At 44.0% G+C, this 18,940-nt stretch overlaps 3 protein-coding genes across 3 annotated transcripts; 2 read left to right on the top strand and 1 right to left on the bottom strand.

Moving 5' to 3' along the window:
- Nucleotides 1–244: 244 nt before the first annotated feature.
- Nucleotides 245–3,191, top strand: armc7 (armadillo repeat containing 7). The gene is made up of 5 exons (XM_074662490.1): nt 245–519; nt 902–1,045; nt 1,146–1,522; nt 2,359–2,517; nt 2,931–3,191. Exons 1-3 carry the CDS (start codon nt 432–434, stop codon nt 1,487–1,489), a joined length of 576 nt encoding a protein of 191 aa, XP_074518591.1. The 5' UTR covers nt 245–431; the 3' UTR covers nt 1,490–1,522; nt 2,359–2,517; nt 2,931–3,191.
- Nucleotides 2,520–17,910, bottom strand: acsf2 (acyl-CoA synthetase family member 2). The gene is made up of 16 exons (XM_074662489.1): nt 17,563–17,910; nt 15,523–15,718; nt 14,259–14,387; nt 14,123–14,176; nt 13,923–14,041; nt 13,321–13,483; nt 12,202–12,297; nt 11,573–11,724; nt 10,589–10,680; nt 10,410–10,483; nt 4,354–4,461; nt 4,118–4,269; nt 3,895–4,036; nt 3,693–3,803; nt 3,518–3,586; nt 2,520–2,975 (listed from the first exon to the last, which is right to left on the bottom strand). Exons 1-16 carry the CDS (start codon nt 17,682–17,684, stop codon nt 2,910–2,912), a joined length of 1,845 nt encoding a protein of 614 aa, XP_074518590.1. The 5' UTR covers nt 17,685–17,910; the 3' UTR covers nt 2,520–2,909.
- On the top strand, nt 6,203–10,213 carry chad (chondroadherin). The gene is made up of 4 exons (XM_074663631.1): nt 6,203–7,162; nt 8,645–8,808; nt 8,990–9,163; nt 9,689–10,213. The coding sequence occupies exons 1-4, from the start codon at nt 6,377–6,379 to the stop codon at nt 9,696–9,698; spliced, it is 1,134 nt and encodes a 377-aa protein (XP_074519732.1). The 5' UTR covers nt 6,203–6,376; the 3' UTR covers nt 9,699–10,213.
- Nucleotides 17,911–18,940: the final 1,030 nt, after the last annotated feature.

Here is an 18,940-nt window from a genome sequence, read left to right as displayed (position 1 = left end):
AAGCTGACCTTTCAGGAGAGCATTAGCTACGTGACTCCTCGATGCACACCCACTTCTGTGTGACGTACAACGACTTCCGGTTCAGAGTTTTATTGACAAAAATAATCCAAAAACAACAATAGTTCAGCTCATTAAGGGATAGACAAACGTAATTAAATAATTAATCGATTTTTATGTAAATATTATGGTTAGAAGCGACATCAAAATGGGATATTAGGAATAACTTAAACGATTCAGGTTTGAGGCGGAACCATTGTGTTGCACGGAAGGATTTCAGAGACGGATCAAAACAAGGAGGGAGGCAACAGCGCGTGTTGGGTAGCATCACATGCTAGCGTCAGTCATATACTAGACTCAATTTATTTATTGTATTGCCGTCTTTTATTTTATTATTTTGCTTTAATTAAATTAATGCTACGCTTAAGTTAAAGATGTGGAGGAAAAACTCGTCTGGAAGCTCCGATCGGTTTGAATATTTACAAACTCTGGTCACTGAATTTCAGGACACCGACAGTGAAGGTGGATACAATTATAGTTCCTTAAATGTATTTTCAAATGATCTTTTCTGTTTTTTTTTTTTTTGTTTGTTTTTTTGTTTTTTTGTTTTTCGCTCTATTTATTCCCGATTTGACACCAGGCAGAATATCTTGTTAGCGAAATAAACTAGACTGTCTTTACCGCTTTGGTGAAAACAATGCCCCAAAGGTATTCATGGTTTATTATTTTCTTTTACAGTCTGTGTGTGTTTTATTTCTTGAGTTTATGATGGGGATAATTGGCAAAAGCTAGCTTTCGTTTCTATTTAATAAAGTCATAATCAGATGAATTTGTGAAGCCTTTGTTATCTTTTTTGTTTTTGTAATGTTTCAATGTCATGAATGTTCTTGTTTCTCCTCATCAGAGGCAAAGGAACAGGTGCTTGCTAACCTGGCAAACTTTGCATATGATCCAAACAATCTGGATTACCTGAGAGAGCTGCAGGTGACTGACCTCTTCCTGGACATGCTCACTGAGGAGAATGAGAACTTTGTGGAGTTTGGGATGGGTGAGTTTTACTCCAGCAACATCAATATATCCTCTTGTTGTAAATGTCGCATAATCAGTGTATCTGAAACATCATCTGATCTCCAATGTGATGTCTTTAGGGGGTCTTTGTAACCTGAGCATGGACCCTGAATGCAGAGACATCATCCTGCAGAACAGTGGGATCAGCTTGGTCACAAACTGCCTGTCAAGCCAGAGAGAAGAGACTGTCCTGTCAGCCATCACCATTCTCATGAACCTCATCACGCCCTCCTCCCGCTCAGAGATCACTGACCCTGCCATCCTGCAGTGCATGCTGCGGTTCTCCCTGTCTGAGAGCCCTCGTCTGAGAAACCTGGCTGCTGTGTTCCTGCAGGACTGCTGCAGTGAGGAGCAGGTGGCCCGAGCGGAGCAGCAGATGCAGGGACAGCAGAGCGCTGTCGGCATCCCGCTGCCAAAAGACTGAAATACTGCAGAGGAAGATCTTTGGATGATTGAGGTAAGGTCTGCTTCCATTAGAGCATCATCTGCTTGTTAAAACATCTGTAAAAAATAAATTCCCTCATTTGGAAACAATAGTCTCTCAGGGGGATTTCTTAAGGAAGCATGCAGATGAGTTATGTTTATCCTGCTCGTCTTTATCCCATAAAACACTTTCTTCTATTTAAATGAGGATACAAGCTGCTAGTCTGAATTTCGCATCACAATGCACCTCAGAGCAGAATTCAGGTGTTGTGCCCTTTGCTGCCACACGAGGGAGTCCTTATAAGTGTTGAACTTGGTGTTTCTGGCCACACATTAATTTAAGATAAACAGAGTTAATTACTAATGATACTAAAACAGCACTTTACAATTTAATCACAGCTAACTGCAGTATGTTTGCCAAACACTGTCCTCAGACAGTCGATCGTGCTGAAGCTTGTTAGTTGCAGTTTTAATCTCAGTGTCTACTTTCCCATAAATGTAAATTCTTCTGGCTTTGATTTGAATTCCTCAGAGCCGCTGTGGATGTTGGAGCGTGTTAAAACACATCTTTAGACTCCTGTACTTGGCACTTTGTTAAAATCCTAAAACATTAAATCTGATCCCAAAATATGTCAAATAAAGAAAGGCTAAATAAACCTTGTGGTTCCTTGTTAAGAGCCAGGGGCTCCGTTTGTTTTCTTCTGGGCTTTTAAGAGCTATTTCTGGGCTGAGTCCTTCAGGTCTAGACAGAAGACGACATCTGATCCTGCAGAGCAGCCAGGGTTGGACTGCACATGTAGCTCCATCCTAGGAAAGAGGAAATTCTTTACAGCTTTGAGTGTGTGATTCTGTGATATTTTCTCATTTCAGAGATCCCACAGAGTTCTCACTTTCAGTCGGAGAGTGTGGAAGTGTTTCTGAATGGCATTCCAGGGACTTAAGAGGCGTGCACCTGCCACCCAGATCAATAGAAATACCTTCATTCTTCCCGTAAAGAGAGGAACACCCAGGCCTGGCTTTAATAACGAGGTACAAAGTTTATTTCATGTTGATGTAAAAAAGATTGATAGCTTTCTGCTGAATGATAAAAAAAATACATGAAAATTTCAACAGCTTCACAAAGTTCTGCAGGGATCTCCAGAAAGGAGCATGTTTCATGAAGTAGAGCGGCTCAGCTGCTTTACAGGAAGTTTATACATGTTTGTATTATTCTCTGTTTGGTTTGCTCGACACCATAGCAGGAAAAAAAATGCTGCTGTGATGTAGACACACAATCATTTGGTTCAGCTTGTAGTTTAAGGCACCATGGTCCGATGCTAAAGGAGGCTTTCTGTTCCTGAGCTGTTTAGAGATGCTCTTAAAGTGATGAGTAAATTCATTTGATGTTTGTGGTAAATTATTAACACCTCTCTGAACCTCTCTTATTTATTTTCCTTCTCCAGTCCCAGCTGCCTCTCAGCCTCCACACGAAGTTTGTTCTTCTGGATCTGGGAAGAGAAAAAGAAACACTTCTGTGAAGCAGTTTTGTGATCTGAAGCCTCAGCATCATTCCCGTCAAATGATCTGTAACAAACAGCTGTGAGCACAAAAACAGGCTTTAAATGTGACTCTAGTGTTGTTGTTTTGTACCCAGCACTGACTGTAAGGCCTATTAAGACTAAGTGGTTTATTCAGCTGAAATAAAATCTAATAAATTGAAGGAGTCGTGGAGTTTTGGTCTGGTTTTATCTGATTTGCTGTGGGATGGAGTCCACCGCCCTTCTGGGTTCATCTAACAGAACCCGGTGTGCGTGCAGACGGGCTAATAGCTCCCTTTCCCTCCTGTCTGGGTCTTTAAGGGCAGTCTGTTCAAACACAGCCTCACGTCTTCAGTCATTTTAAACAGCATCCCACGAGAAGCAGAGACCAGATGATGCTCTGCCTCATATCTGCTAATGCAGCTGCCGATTAAAGATCCCCTCCAGACTGGAGTCATGCCACATTATAAGACTGAAATAAACACCATCCTCCTGAAAAATGAATTAGTTACCTTTCCTGTGATGGTGAGTGGGTAGGTGGTCACAAAGAGGACGTAGCGAGGGATCTTAAAGTGAGCAATCTGAAAAGAGCCGAAGAGGAGACACTGATCAGAGCAGCTCCGGAGGATAAAAACCTACAACACTTTTGATTAATTGTGGAACGTAGAGATAAAAAGTGTGCATCACCTGTCCTTTGCAGAAAGCTTTGATTTCTTCTGGGGTGCACTCTTGTCCGTCCACAAGTTTGATGCAGGCACAGACCTCCTCGCCCATACGTTCATCCTTAACTCCAACAACCTGACAGACAAAATGAGGAGGATGAAGAGTCAGATCTCCTCACAGAGGAGTGTGCAGTCTATAAAAATGACACTTTCTCCTCTTAGCTCACCTGAGCCTCCTTGACTTTAGGATGTGTGTGCAGAAACTGTTCGATCTCCGCTGGGTAAATGTTCTCTCCTCCTCTGATGATCATGTCTTTAATCCGACCTTCGATTTTGAGGTAGCTGTATGCGTCCATACTCCCGATGTCTCTGCAGGAAACAGGACACAGGTCAGAGGACTCTTTCAGAGTGTTTGAGGATTTTTACAGAAAAGTGTAAACTTCTACTCACCCAGTTTTGTACCAGCCCTCTGGCGTGATGCACTCTTTGGTCTTGACTTCATCAGCCCAGTACTCCAACATCACACAGTATCCTCGGATCATGATCTCCCCCAGCGTCCCCAGAGGAACCACCTCTCCTGTGGTAGGGTTCACAATTTTAGCCTGTGGAGCAAAAGACATACTCTGCTTGAACATGTGTCATAAATAAGATGCATGATTAAACACAGGCTGGTTTTAGCATTTTACCTCTAAATGGTCCATGATGTATCCGCAGGTCTCAGCCTTCCTCTCCAGGTTGTCCATCGTGGAGCCGCAGAACGTCACAGGGCTGTTCTCTGTGGTTCCATACCCGATCTGTGGATCAAACAGCTGTTAGGATGGAGAAGACTGCTCCTCGTCTACTGATGCTGAAGGAAAAACTTAAATCACATGAATTAATAGAGATACAGCCTCTGAGATCCCCCATTTTTAGAAGGATGTTCTTTCTATGTTTCCCAGATATCTGACTTTATTTTTACTCTAATGTCACTTAAGTATTAATAAGCAAAGTTAAAGGGCAACTCCGGTTTTTTGACACCTGGACCTTATTTATAGGTGTGTGCATGCTCATATACTCACTCAGACAAACATCGTGCAGCTCGGAGTCCTTCAGAAATTATTTAGATCCAACCGATTTTAGCCGCACTTAGCGGGGGCCACGGCAAGGGAGCTTCAGCGCGGGGCATAATCTCTGCAAAATCGCTCATTTCGGCTATATTTTTTAATCCATCGCCAGTGTGATCATAAAGTCAGCTCGTCTACCGTCTTCAGACTGCGACTTCGAGTTTGACGGTTGTCCTTACTGGTTTGAGCCTGAGTACACGGACGAGGAGCTCCATGAAAGAAGGATGCAGAGGGACGAGAGAGACGAAGAGCTGGCTCGAGAACAACAAACAGGAGCACGTCCACGACTCAATGCGAACTGGTGGTGCGCTTGTGGACAGTGTTCGCAGATGGCAACAGAAGAGGAGTGTGTTTGTGATATCACTGGCGATGAATGAAAAAATATAGCCGAAATGAGCGATTTTGCAGAGATTATGTCCTGCGCTGAAGCTCCCTTGCCGTTGCCCCTGCTAAGCGCAGCTAAAATCTGTTGGATCTAAATAACTTCTGAAGGACTCCAAGCTGCACAATGTTGAGAGAGTATATGAGCATGCACACACCTATAAATAAGGTCCAGGTGTCAAAAAACCCTTGAGTGAAAATGCTGTGTACTTTCGTCAAGGGCGATCAGGGAAAAAGACCACAGGGACCTGCGGGACCTTTTAGACGAGGTTAGAAAGAAAACTTCACCTGGAAAAATCAGGGGTGGAGGCGACATTCCCAATAAAATGTCAGATTTGATGAGTAAACTCTAGATTCCTTGTATCCTGGGTGGATCCTTCCATCTTTAAACGCAGCCACCTGCAGCCAAACCAGCCTCTGAGACGGTCAACAGAATCCTCCCTTATTATTCGAAGCCGATTTTAAAATCAACTTAAAGCTGTCTGAGCCTAATCACCACAATCACTCTAACAACTCACAGGCTTGACTGAAGAGACCGTTACATAATGTGGCACCAATTTCAGAAAGAATGCATGTAGGAATGTAAAGTGGCATCTCAAACTTTCAGATGATGGAAGAATCTCTTACATTTGTTGACCTGAAGCAGCTTCACGCTGCAGCCATCTGGAGGCTATTACAGGTTATAAAACAGCAGCACAGAGGAGGCTCATTTTCCTGCAGCCGCAGACTGAAAAACAATAGGGAGGTCCTGGAGGAGTGAACCTCACACCAAGCCACGTTTGTCAAACATCCACCTGGAAGATGCATGAGTCTCCTGATCTGTCTGGACGTTAAATACCAGCTTCTCTAAGTGGTCCTGTGTCGTCGTCCTCCTGCACATTCAGGGTTAAATTCTCACAGACACTTGACTTCCTCTTGCAAACCTCTCACTCCGACACTCTGGCAAGCCCACCTCATTTTTTTCCTCAAGTAAATGTTATAAATAGTGCTGTGTGCTCCGCTGACCGGCCATCCTCCCCTCAAAGTGAACGTCTCTCTGCACTGCCCACCTTCCTTCACCTTTTCACTCCCTCTCTGCCTGTTTCTCTCACACACAAACACACACACACCCTCTCAAACTGCAGCAGAGCTCTCTGCTTCTCTCTGAGGCTCCTCTCTGGATTTTTCAGCCTTTTCTTGTCCTGAGTGCTTCAACAAAGTCAGCATACGCTCTAACGTCTTCACCATGCGGTGTGTGAGCTGGTTGCTGCTGGGGACCTGCCTCCTGGTCCTTGGCCCTGCAGTGCGGGGGGCCCCAAGCCAGTGCCCTAACCTGTGCCACTGCCACGGAGACCTCCAGCACGTCATCTGCGACAACGTTGGGCTGAAGAAGATCCCCCGGGTGTCTGAGGTGACCCGTTTGATGAACCTGCAGAGGAACAACCTGGGCAGCATCCCGACAGGAGCCTTCAGCGAGAGCAAGGGACTCATCTCTCTGCACATGCAGCACTGCCAGCTCCGCGAGATCGGCTCCCAGGCCTTCAAGGGGCTGAAGAAGCTGGTCTACCTCTACCTGTCCAACAACGAGATCAACACCATCAAGCCGGGCGCCTTCGATGACCTGACCGAGCTCACCTACCTCCACCTAGATGGGAACCAGATCAGCGACCTGTCGAAGGGGATCTTCTCCCCCATGATCAACCTCTTCGTCCTGCAGCTGAACGACAACAAGCTCAGGGAGCTGCGAGCTGGGACTTTCACAGGCGCCAAAGACTTACGCTGGCTGCACATGAGCGGAAACGAGCTGACCACCCTGCAGCCGGGCTCTCTGGACGATGTGGAGAACCTCGCCATACTTCACCTGGACAGGAACAAGATGTCCATCTATCCCGGCGCGGCCATGAGCAAACTGCGGGTGGTGGAGGAGCTCACACTTGGGAAGAATCCGATGAGAACCATCCCGGACAACGCTTTCCAGAGCTTTGGGCGCTACATGGAGAAACTACACCTGGACCACATGGGTCTGGAGAAGGTCAGTCTGCATTTTCATGAACTACAACCAAACTTATGACATATAAGGGTTACAGGATTTTTAAAATACACGTTCTGCTTTCAACCGGTAGTTTTAGACTGAATCTGTGCAGCAGTGCATTAATGTTCCTGCAGACTGTCCCCATGTGTGTGTCCTCGCATCCTTCTGATGCAGATGTGTTGCATACCTCAGGATGCACATGTGCAAGCAGGATGTCTGCACAACATCCTTCAATTAATTCTCGAGCTCCCGTAAAAAGAAGACACAAACAGATTATTTGCAGGCTCACATTAGATTTTTTTTTTTGAGGCTTTTAATCCATGATTGTTTTCACAGAGGTCTGACTGCAGCATAAAAACTCAGTACTCTAATCCTGCATGTATAACCTCCACCTGAGGATGAATGAAATCCTGAACCTTGTGTTTTGAAAGCAGTCAGTGTGAGCGCACACAGCGGGAGCTCTTTGCTGAACCAAACTGCTTCTCAGACATTCTTGGGTGCACATTAGCTCCATACTTGAGGTTAATCCAATATTTGAGTGTACCTGTGCCACAGTATGGAAGCATCCCGGAGGGGCAAACTGTAAAATAACAACCTTGTCACGCTGGGCCCGTGTGCGAGCCAGGTGGAAGCAGCAGGAGGCGGCGAGTGAAGCACACATGGCCGAGAAGATTAAACTATTTTCCAGCCAAAAGCGGGTATTTTTAGAGTGTGTTTGTTTGCTGGACTCGAGCCAAGCATGTCCTCGTCTAATTATTACACAAGTGTTATTTTGAGCGAGGTGTGTTTTCTGCTTTCACTGGGAAGGTCTTGTAAACAGGTCAGGAAGGGTTAGGAGACAGGTAAACAGAGGCAGGGTGTTCCACAGAGCATGAAGAGGAGTATTTTTAGCTTGCCATCGCCCAGTTGAATGGACAATTGGGCCCTTTGCGAGCCTTCCTGGCAGAGGAGTGGCCCGAAAGAAAGAGCAAAAACACCTCGGCCATGTTGGAAGTCATCCATCTTCCATTGCTTCAAAACAGCAGCTTCCCTCAGCTTCTTGTCGCCTCTACAGTGGAAATTTCCAAACAGCCTCATGTCGTCCAGACTCACATAAAAACGTCCCTTCAAAGCCAGGCTCCTCTCCTCTTCCTTGACACGACGTAGCTGGGTTCAGGTAGCACCTCTCTGAAGCTTTTAGCGCCCTCACAGAGGCGTATGAAAAAAGAGAGCTGTGACGTTGGGTGTTTGCAGAAGTGCTGCTGCAGCAGGAAGGATGAGAGGAGGCTTTCATGGCAGAGGAGAGATCCCCCTCGCTTTGCAGATGTTTGACACACACAAAGATAATGTCCTGTGGTGGATGGGGTGAATTAATTCACAAAAAGTCATCCACTTTGCAATGACAACCCACTCACTTGATCACTAAAGATAAAAACAAGCTGACTCCAACTTATGCTGCAAAATCAGAGACGTCACCTCACGTTTGGCTCTACTTTCTCACAGTTCTCTGACGGTGCGTTCACTGGAGTGACTGCGGTCAAGTCGCTGCATCTGGACAACAACAGGCTGAGAGCGCTCCCAAAAGCCTTTGAGTTTGGCACCATCACCAACCTCACGCTCTCCAACAACCCGTGGAGCTGCACGTGCCAGCTCGCACCACTGCGCAGGTAAGAGACTCCCCTAACTGCCAAACCACTCAATGCCAACAAAAGCAAGTGCACACGCTAAAAATGTTGTTATTCTTATGTAATGCAAAGTTTAAGTTGAGCCCATCCATGCACAAGTCTGGATTTCTCATGTGAATCATGCTAAGTCTCACAAACTCTGCGTCTTATCTCTCGGTTTCAGGTGGATGGACTCAAGCCACAACCGTCCAGACGCAGTGTGTGCGTCTCCACCTCAGCAGAAAGGAAAGCAGGTCAGAGACAGCACTGCCTTCAGCGGCTGCAAAGCAGAAAAAGAAAAAGGGAAAAGGCAGAGGAGGGTCAAAAAGGGCCAACAGCGCACAACACAGCAGAACAGGTAAACGCTGCCAAATGAGCAGAGGAAACGAGTGTTTGAGGAATAATGTGAAATCATCACGTCGATACTTAAATCACTTATGATTCAAATGAGTCTTGACATAAAATGTTTGGGTAAATGTTGAAAAAATCGTAAACTTTGAAGTTAAATGTTTTTTAAGTGACGCCCTCTTTGATCACTACCTGTGGAAAAACCTGAGGTGCAGTTTTGTTCCTCTTCACGACCTAAATCACATCCTTCCTCTGACGGTCTACTGTGAGGCTTTTCAGCTCGAGTCGGTCACAATAAGACACTTGAGGTGGTTTTGGTGTGGCCCATAGCTGGTCTGCATGAGTTTGTGTTTTATTCCTCTCTTCCAAACCACAAACTCTGTCCTCTCCTCTTCATCCTCTCCATCCTCTCCTCTGTCCCTGTCTGAACTTTTCCACGCTGGCCCTGGGGTCCAGCACTCTGAGTCCAGGTCACAGGGTCTCTGTTTGGACTGCAGACTGTTTGATTTGGCTGATTTTTGTGTCTTTTCCGCAGGACACCCTGAGGAGGAGCCCGTCTAGGTGACCGGCTAAACATCTGAAGAAATGTTAACTAACTCTGCTTCAAGACTGTCCGGCTTTTCCTCTGCCACATGATGTCATCAGCTTCAACACAGACACATTCATAAACACACAAACACACACACACCCTGTCTGTCCCTGTCACACTCTCAGGAAACACTTCACAGACTTCATTTATGTCCTGTATATTAAAGATGAAGACTGGTGAAGAGTTGGAAGCTTCTGTGAGGAGTTTTTGAAAAGGCAGAGCTGCAGAATTAAGGATTAGGAACATCCTTTAATCTTTTCTTCTTTTGCAGAAAACCTAAGACATGCCTCAGTGTGTACAATTCACCGTTTCTGGCTTTCAGTGCAACTTTGAATGTATTTTATAAACAAATATCTCTATCAGTCTCAGTATTTTCTTCACAGTTCACTTCAAACTGGTGTGAAAAGTTAATAAGGCCTGCAGGTTTCTGACTCTATGTTTATCTCCTGTATATTCACATATCTCTACATTTCTTGGACCTTTGGAGGTGACATCAAACGCTCACATCCAATAAACATTTTACAAAATGAAGCTTTCTGTCCATCTTTCCACAAAATGCATGAAACAAATCAGTGTTTTTCTGAGTCTTTGTCTCCCCCTAGTGTGCAAAAGCTGAATTGCACCACAGTCAAATAAACTCACTGATCCTGATTTTGGATCCACTCACAGTTATTTGCTTGATGCCCACAGCGATAATCTGACGAACCAGTTCAGGGGGACAGGGAGAACCAGCCATGATACCTGGAGTGAAAAAAAAAACAAAACAAACAAAAACAATCAAGTAAAAAAAATAAAAAATGAAAATGTAAACTTTTAAAACTTCTGAAAAAAACTCTTTCTCCTCACCTGCCTCCACGGAGGACAGATCATATTTGGCAAAGTCCGGCTGGCTCAGCAGATCAACGTACATGGTCGGGGTGCCGTAGATGAAAGTGCATCTGTGAGGTAAAACAAGAAAACATAATTGTTCCCTCTGAGGCAATAAACATATTGGAAAGAAAACATATGAACAGAATGGACCACACAGTGTGACCTCTGGGGTTTAACAAAGAGTGTGTTTACTGTTTCATAACACAGAAACAACAAAATCCAGATGTAAAGTGTCTTCCCTCTAAACACAACAACCTGTGATATCTGATACCTCACAGGGAGCTTTCAACCAATCAGAGGAGCAGATACTCTGAGCTGAAGCATCACAATAACACATGACCCAGTGAACAGTGCTAATAAACAACCGATCCTGATTATTTCTGGCTAAAAACACAATAAATCCGCTTTTTTCACCAGAAAAACTCCTACATTTCCCTCTGTTTGCACCCTGTAGCTGAATTCCTCCACTAATTCACTCAAATAATCCCTAAATCCCAAATCAACCCTTTTTTACCTTCATGTTTTCAAACCACAGGTACCTACTGCTCCAGACTGAGAGGTCATCATATTCTTAGCAAGTTCAATCCAACAGGTTTGTTGTTTTCAACTCTAAACCTAATCTTTCACAGACCCAGTTTCACCTTTTAAAACCATAAATTTCAGACCAGATCAGGAATGCACGCTCATGGTTAGGAAAGAATTGTGATCCCACACATCTGCACACGCCTGAAATAAACATTTGTCTGCAGACTGAGAAGCTGGAAGGATGCTAACTTTACTCGAGCCATGCAGTGTGAGCAGTTGAATATTCAGACCTTGTATTTTTTCTGCATATATCTGTGAACCATCAGATTGAAAGTGTGCATGAAGTCAACTTTGAATACTTCTAACATTTGATACTGATGAAAATAATAGCATTGTGCATAGGTAGACCAGAATCTTCTGCTTTTCTGACGTTACCTTTCGCTCTCCATAGCTGCCAGGTTTGCCTTCCCGTCATATCCTGCAGAGGGAAACACCAAAGAGATGCCGTGCACTGCCATACACATCCCACCTCCCACAGAGCCGAAGCAGTGGTACATGGGCACCGGCAGACAAATACGAGTGTTGGGCTGTGGGAGGAAATAAGGAAAGGTCATTAGTGTCCACTTTACCCTGACAACAAGCTGATGAGGCTCAAAACATGCTGACTCCTTCCTGTCTTTAACAAAACAATACTCTGAATAGTTTCAGGACATTTAACATGACAACTCCTCTCCCCTCACAAACAAGTCTCACTTATTTCTTAAGTATCAATAAAAATAAGTTTTTAATGACTGTTTCTCAAACTGGACCATCCAGATTTCTTGCTCTGGTGAGTTTTTGTGCAACAATGGAGCCATGAAGCACAGAGAAATCCGATACAACAGGCTTTCAGCTAAGACTTCTTGTTCCATCAGATCACTGATTTATGTTTTTGTGTTTCCCCACACCCTGCACTCTCTGCTTAACACCACAGATCTTTAGATACAGAATAGTTTAGCCTTAAATGCACTCAGAAGCTTAAGATGTTAATAAAGTCTCTGTTGACACACAGACTTCAGACTCACCCTCCAGGAGTATCCCACTCTGAGGCCTGTGAAGAAGGCGTTGTTTACAATGTTGTGATGAGACAGAGTGGCACCTTTGGGTGCTCCAGTTGTGCCCTGAAAACACAGAATAAAATCAATAAATAACTTAACAAAGAGTTTGATTACAACAATCAGGTGCAGCTGAAACATATCTTAACATGTTGATTTGAATGGGCCGTCCGCGTTTCTTTAAAAAGCCGTAAAAGCAGCTTCAAATATTAAATACATTTGAATGTTTTTAGTGATTGTTTTAGCCTTCGGTCCGTGTCTTAGCCGTTAGCTCGTGTTGTACGTAGCACGTAGCTTGTGTTGTGGGCCTTAGCCTGTGTTTTGGCGTTTAGCTCGCGTTAGAGCTGTTAGCTTGTGTTGTAGCCTTTAGCCCGCATTGTAGCCATTAGCTCGTGTTGTAGCCCGAAGCTTAAGTTGTAGCCGTTAGCTCGTGATAAAGCCGACAGCCCTTGGCCTTCAACCAGAGTTGTACCCTTTAGCTTATGTATTAGCCGTTAGCTCGCGTCTTATCGCTCTCCTGTTGTTTTAATTAGCTAAATATGTTTATATCTGGTTTGTTTCTTATTGATGTGATTCAAATAAATCGTACTAAGGCCGTCAACTTGTGAGTGCTTAAGTTTTCGTGTAGTGAGCCCTGCAAACTAAATTGACAGATTTTCTTACAACTTGCGTTTTTGAAAGTTTTTAGACTCTAAATAAAAAACAAAAGTCTCTAAGTTCCTGACTTTTTCTCACTAAAAGCTTAATCAATGCTACTAAACAGTTGGTTGAAGTTATGGCAGCATAATAAATATTTTTGAGCATTAACAACTACCCAGTGTGAAGTGAAAACCCAGAGTATGAGTTTAATAATAAAGCAGGGTGTGACTTTTCATGTAAAGACTGAGAGATTTGTTGTTTGGCTGTGTTCAAAGTCAGAAGCTGAACTCTTGACAGTTTGCCGATGTGATAAAAAAACAGGAAACCTCCAGAGTGGAGGAAAACCTTCCACTTCCTCATTCCAGAAAAGGGGATCATGTTTCATCTTGCTGTGAACCCATTCAGGTTCTTTAGGGTCGTTCATGGTCAGCAGAATTACACAACAGTTACCGAAGTGAACAGGATGTTGATGGGGTCATCGAAGTAGATCTTCTTCTGCAGATCGTGGAGTTTCTGAACGTACTGGCTGCTCCCTGCCTGCATCACGTCCTCAAAGTGCAGCATTCCTGGCTGTCGGCTGTCCAGAAGAATCACAGCACGGAGTTCTGGGAGTCTGAGGGGGGAAAACCAAACTGTGGGCCAAGTTTTATAACCACAGAGCTCTGAGTGAGACGGTTTATTCTGAGATAATATGTAACTGTTTAATCTGTGTCCTGACAGAGTGACATGGATTCAGCAGAATGTTGCATAACTGAGGTCAACACTGGGTGGCACCAGCTGGGTGTAAATTTACTTATAATAGCCTACTTACAACGATTATGACAACCCAGCTGTGTTTACTGTTTTATTCTTACTGATCAAACCTTACAAGACCAGTAACTAAGCAGGAAAAGAAAATCAAAGGTCCACAGAGCATATTAAATCAATCACTAAAAGGATTTCCGTCACATACCACACTTCCTGACAACATACTAAATCAGCAGGCTAAAGCAAATAGGAGATATTTTTCTTATAAGATCCTGTCCTGCAATCCAGGCATCAGTTTTGAATACCTGGGGCTCCTGATGTCTCCTGGTGCAGATTTCTCAATCTCTGGACAGATTTTCCTCAGAATGTCACAGTACTTCTGAGTTTTAAACTGAGAGGGACACACGACTGCTTTACAGCCAGACTGTGGGAGGAAGAACAGAGGATTCATCTTAAACTCGAGTCCCTGAAAAGACCAATAAACAAATGTATACGGGTTACAAACCTTCCTCAATGCAAACTCCACCTCCTGCTGCTGGTACGCCGGGTTCACAGCCACCTGTTGGAGACACAGAGTCAGAGTTTTACTCTGTTTCTGTTCAGTCTGGATTGTTTCTCACACTGCTGCAGCTTTAACTCACCAGTAATATTCCAGCTTTGGCCGTAGCAAACTGGAGCAGAATCCATTCATAAGTGTTAGGGCCCCACATACCAAGACGGTCCCCTTTTGTTAGTCCCAGAGCCAGCAGCCCGGCAGCAGCTTGGTCCACCTAAGGAGACATTGTAGGCACTTTGGTTTGTATTTTGTCATATTTTTCAGCAGTATGCCCCCTAATTTCTAACTCTACCAGTTAGACATCATTTCACAATTGTGCGATATTTCTGATTAGTGACTAATTAAACACTTAAATCTTAAATTAACGGTAAAATGAATGTCCACAATAGATTTATTCTCCAGACTATACCCGCTTGTAGCCATTTGTAACTAAATAACTGCTCCCATAACAGTTTTCTTGTTTTGACATGAGAGCCCAACCCTGATTTTTGAGCATTAAGCCCAAAAATTCCACAGGCTCTGAGCTCAAAGATGTCAAACAAACAAAAGCTCCTAATGATGAACTGTAATGTTGGCGTAGGAGCTCCAGAAAACATAAAACCATCCAGGATTTATTTCATTCTTTCCTCATCTGCGTTTCATTACTGTTTGTTCCCTCTTCTCTTTCTAAACATACGTGTTGATATCCGCCTATTTCGTAACCTGCTAAAAACAAAAAATGTCAAACATTGCTAAGTGACAATGTTTGACAGCTACAGTCTGAACTTTGGCTTCTCAATAAGCTTAGTCACTTCAAATCAGAGTTTTTCCATGTTAGTGGGTGAAAGTTCACAGACTGAGCAGGTCTGAACATGCTGGACAGTCTTCCCCCGCAGACGCTCCAACATGATGTTTCTGTCAGCGAGGATGGTTTCATGCTATGACCTTTGTTGTAAAAAAGGAAAAGGCCTGTGGGAAAAAGTGTCAAAGCAACCTCAAGAGACATGAAGGAAATTTTGGTACAGCATCAACAACAGCAGGGTGGTTCTCTGTGTTTCACACAGCCTGTGTTTTGAATTATAATCTATACCGCCTGCAGGATTTATTCCAAGAGTGAGGAAAATATGGATGAAATGAGAGCAGAATGCTGGGTTCATATCTGTTTATGAATCTAATGTTGAGCACAAGTGAGCCTCCAGGCGAGGAATTTAAAAAAGTTTGGGAACAGAAAGTCAAACAAGTCCCAGAACAAAACAACTACAGTGTAAAGAAACCCTCGTAATAGACAACATTAAGACTTTGTTCTGAGGGATCTTTTCGGCTCAAGAGTTTGCAAACGGACCACATTTAGTGTTCAGGGTTCGACTCACATCTTCCTGAAATTGTGCAAACGTCTTGCGGACCCCGTCTTGTAAAAAAGCCACAGCTTCTTTATCGGGCACGCGGTCCACGGTTCTCTGCAGGGCCTCTGCGACTGTGTAATGGAGCAGGGTTGAGGAAGAGGTGCCGTGGGCGTAGCTGGTGGTGAGGGTGGGGATGTTGGGTGCAGAGTCCACATGAATGCCCCTGATGAGAAACACAATCAAAAACCTGATTTCAGACAAAGTCAAAACACCAGTAACATGAACATCTCACAGTTTGATTGTGCATCCAAACTTTTTAATTGTGCACCCCACATTTTATAGTGAGGCTTGAACAGAAGTTACAGTTAGGATGACAAACTTAAACTCCCATGGTGCTTTTCTGCAGGATTCCTCCAATCAGTAAGCTGAACATTCAGCCTTTTTTCCTCTTTAAAACAGCTGAAACTTTCTCTGCTAGGAGAAGATAATAAGACCAGTTTGCTTTTGATTTAAAGAGTCACTGGTGTCCTGAGTTTGCTGTTGCTCTGATTCAGACCTCTGGGAGTAAAAACCACTGGCAATGTTTCTACGACAGGTAAACTGTGAGTCCTCTGACACAAAGATGAAACAGTGAACCTGTTGGCTCCATTGTGAACTCTGATGACTGGGACATTGTCCTGAAAGTCCACAGGGTGTGTAACTCCTCAAGGTTGATATACAGTCTGGAGAAACACTCAGGAACCAGCAGCTCCTCCTGGTTAAACTGGCGTGGGGCCCTCAAGGTCAGGGGTGCAATCGGCTCTGTTTTCCACCCTTATGGTGGTGTGACCTACTTAAACATTTCTTACAGTGACTCCAGAAGTCAAAGTTATATAACTGCAACTTCCCCTGGTTGTAGTTTGTTGGCAAGACTTTATGCAGGCCTCTTCTACCTTTTTAGAGGCAAAATGCCAAACAAAATAAAAGAAAGGGCTGAATAAGTACTTAAAGCCTTAAAGGGTTACAGCACCAGCAGAAATGAAAGAATGCTGAAAACTAAGAGCTGGTCATTTCACATGTGATAGTGAGAAAACAAATGTGCTGCATGTACCGTTAGAAAGAAAAGTAAATGCACTTTGTTTGCATAAAAGCACACCGTATATGATATACCCAAGAGAGTGACATGGGAGTGGATTTTACACTCCTGTCCCATCCCACTCCCACAGAAAAAATCCTGTCCCATCCCACTCCTGGTAAAATGACCCCAACTCCTGTACCACTCCCATTTTTTTTTACCTTCTTTATGTTCTTAAGCAATACACTGAATTTGAATTGCTGTTGTCTTCTGGGAAGTGTAGTTCTTTTCACTTGCGTTACAGTGTAGGCTTATTGGAAATAAACTAGAAAATGGCCGGGCATGTCACATATTATATTTTATCTTCCTGATTGGTTTAATAGTTAAGTTCCTGTGTCGCTAAAGTTAGAAAAGCTAGAGAAACTTTTTATCTTTAGTGAGGTTGAGTGGTTATCCTCACAAGTCAGAACTAAGAAAGAGCCACACGAAGCATCTGTGAGGCTCTGACCCAGGAATAAAGTGTAAATACTGCCACAAAAATGAGTTTCCATGAGACCAGATAATTTAACTGAAATATAAATGATAAAATTTAATGAAATGGGACATTTTGTGAGGGGCACCAAGTTGGGGGGACTGGGGGCACCTTAGTTCTAGATCCGGCCCTGCTGACTGCAAACCCCTTTATATGTGTTTCTCATATCTCATGTCTGCTGTTCTCTTTTGCCTCCTTGTGCCTTTTTCTGAGCATTAATAACTTCAATTTTTGTACAGTAGCTAACTGAGATGTTGCAGCAGGTAATGTAAGGTCAGTAGCTCTGGGGTAAAATTTAACTCTAAAGTCATGAGGGAAATGTGAGCTCAGGTGAAAAGGAGAGTGAAGATGTGATTCCCTCGCAATTGTCTCAACTTCTTTTCTCTGATTATTCTTTGATCAACTTTTACGCAGATTTAAACGCAGAGCTTCCTTTACTGTCCACCACTGTTATAAAAGTGCGTGTTTGCATGACACTCACCGGCAGCCTGCTGCAGGTAGTCCTGCTCGGCGAGTCCATGATCTCTGCAGAACCTTAAGTGCTCCAGGAAAGACGCAATGTCTCCTCAGAGTCCGGGAGCAGAAGACAATCTTGGGTATCATCGTGCACAGCTGCAGCTCACCGCGCCCCTCCGCACCTCTCAGGACTCACCGAAACTTCCTCTGTGCGCGCTGCGCTGCGGGACACAAACGCCAGATTCCCACCAGAAAACAACTCTCCCGACTCTCTTTTTCAGTCAAGATTTCTGTCGGATACTTGCAGCGTGTTTGTCGGACTTTGATCTGATCTGTCACCTCTTCACTGCTGCTCTCAGACTTGTGTGGATCCTGCTGTGAGGCCTGCTGGCGGCGCTTTGCACTGCAAGGAAAACGTCACCCAACCAAAACAACTTGTACTGGAACTAAAGAGCACATGAGGTTGTGCCTTTATCCTTAAATGACACATAAAATCTCCTCCAGGCATGCATAAGACCTAAAAAGGCTCTGAGAGTTTTTGTTTTCCTCTTTAGATCCCCAGACTCTAAATAATCAGATAAAAATCCACTTTTTAGATAAATCACATTTTATTCTTTATGAGTTTGAATACCCACAGAGCTGTGAAACAGTCCATCCCTAATGTTCAAGTTAATATCAGGTTTGGTTTGGTGTCATTTAAATCTCACCTGGAGTTGTAGTTGTTCTTACTTAGAGGGAGGTGAGAGGTGTAATATTCCGATGAAACAAAAAATTAAAGCTCCTGTCAGGAATTTTTGACTATGTGTGAGAGACGGGAATATTCACTGAGTTCTACATTTGACCATTAAAATGAAGCAAAGTGAGATTTTCTATTATAAACAGCACATAAGTATGGGTAAATAGACAAGAGGTGTAACTTTGCCCAAAGGGGGCACCGAAATCAACACAGAAAGTTTCTCAAAGGAGCTTCAAGTCAAAAAATTCAGGCCATTTAAAGTGATACTCCGGGATGGAACAAGTTGGGTCCTATCATAAGGTTTAGGGCAAAAATTACCCCTACAGCAGTGTTTTTGTGCAGCTGAAGCCCAGAGCGCTCACACCAGACACCCCCTCCCTGCTCCTCTGCTGGTTTCCTCTGCACTCAGACGGGGCCACATTTTACTTGACCAAAAACACAAATAAACGGACTCCCACCGAAAAAACCTGCTATCGGTCTGCATTCACGCTTTATTCAAAGTGAACGGCAGGTCGTCCTTGCTCTCATAATCACTCATCTTTACGTTGTTATTGCATAGTTCGTCCTGGCAGACTACCTGTGTTTGTTTATATCTGGCATGCCGTGCGCGCGGACTGATACACTAAGCGACGAGTGCCTCGTAGCCAGCTGTGGCTCTGCAGCAGAG

This window comes from Halichoeres trimaculatus, unplaced genomic scaffold, assembly GCF_033239565.1.
Source record: "Halichoeres trimaculatus isolate MK-OKI-2021-1 unplaced genomic scaffold, fHalTri1.1 fHalTri1_scaffold_23, whole genome shotgun sequence".
Lineage (NCBI taxonomy): Eukaryota > Metazoa > Chordata > Actinopteri > Labriformes > Labridae > Halichoeres > Halichoeres trimaculatus.
The sequence above is the reverse complement of the archived record's forward strand: the minus strand, read 5'-3'. Positions and strand labels throughout refer to the sequence as shown.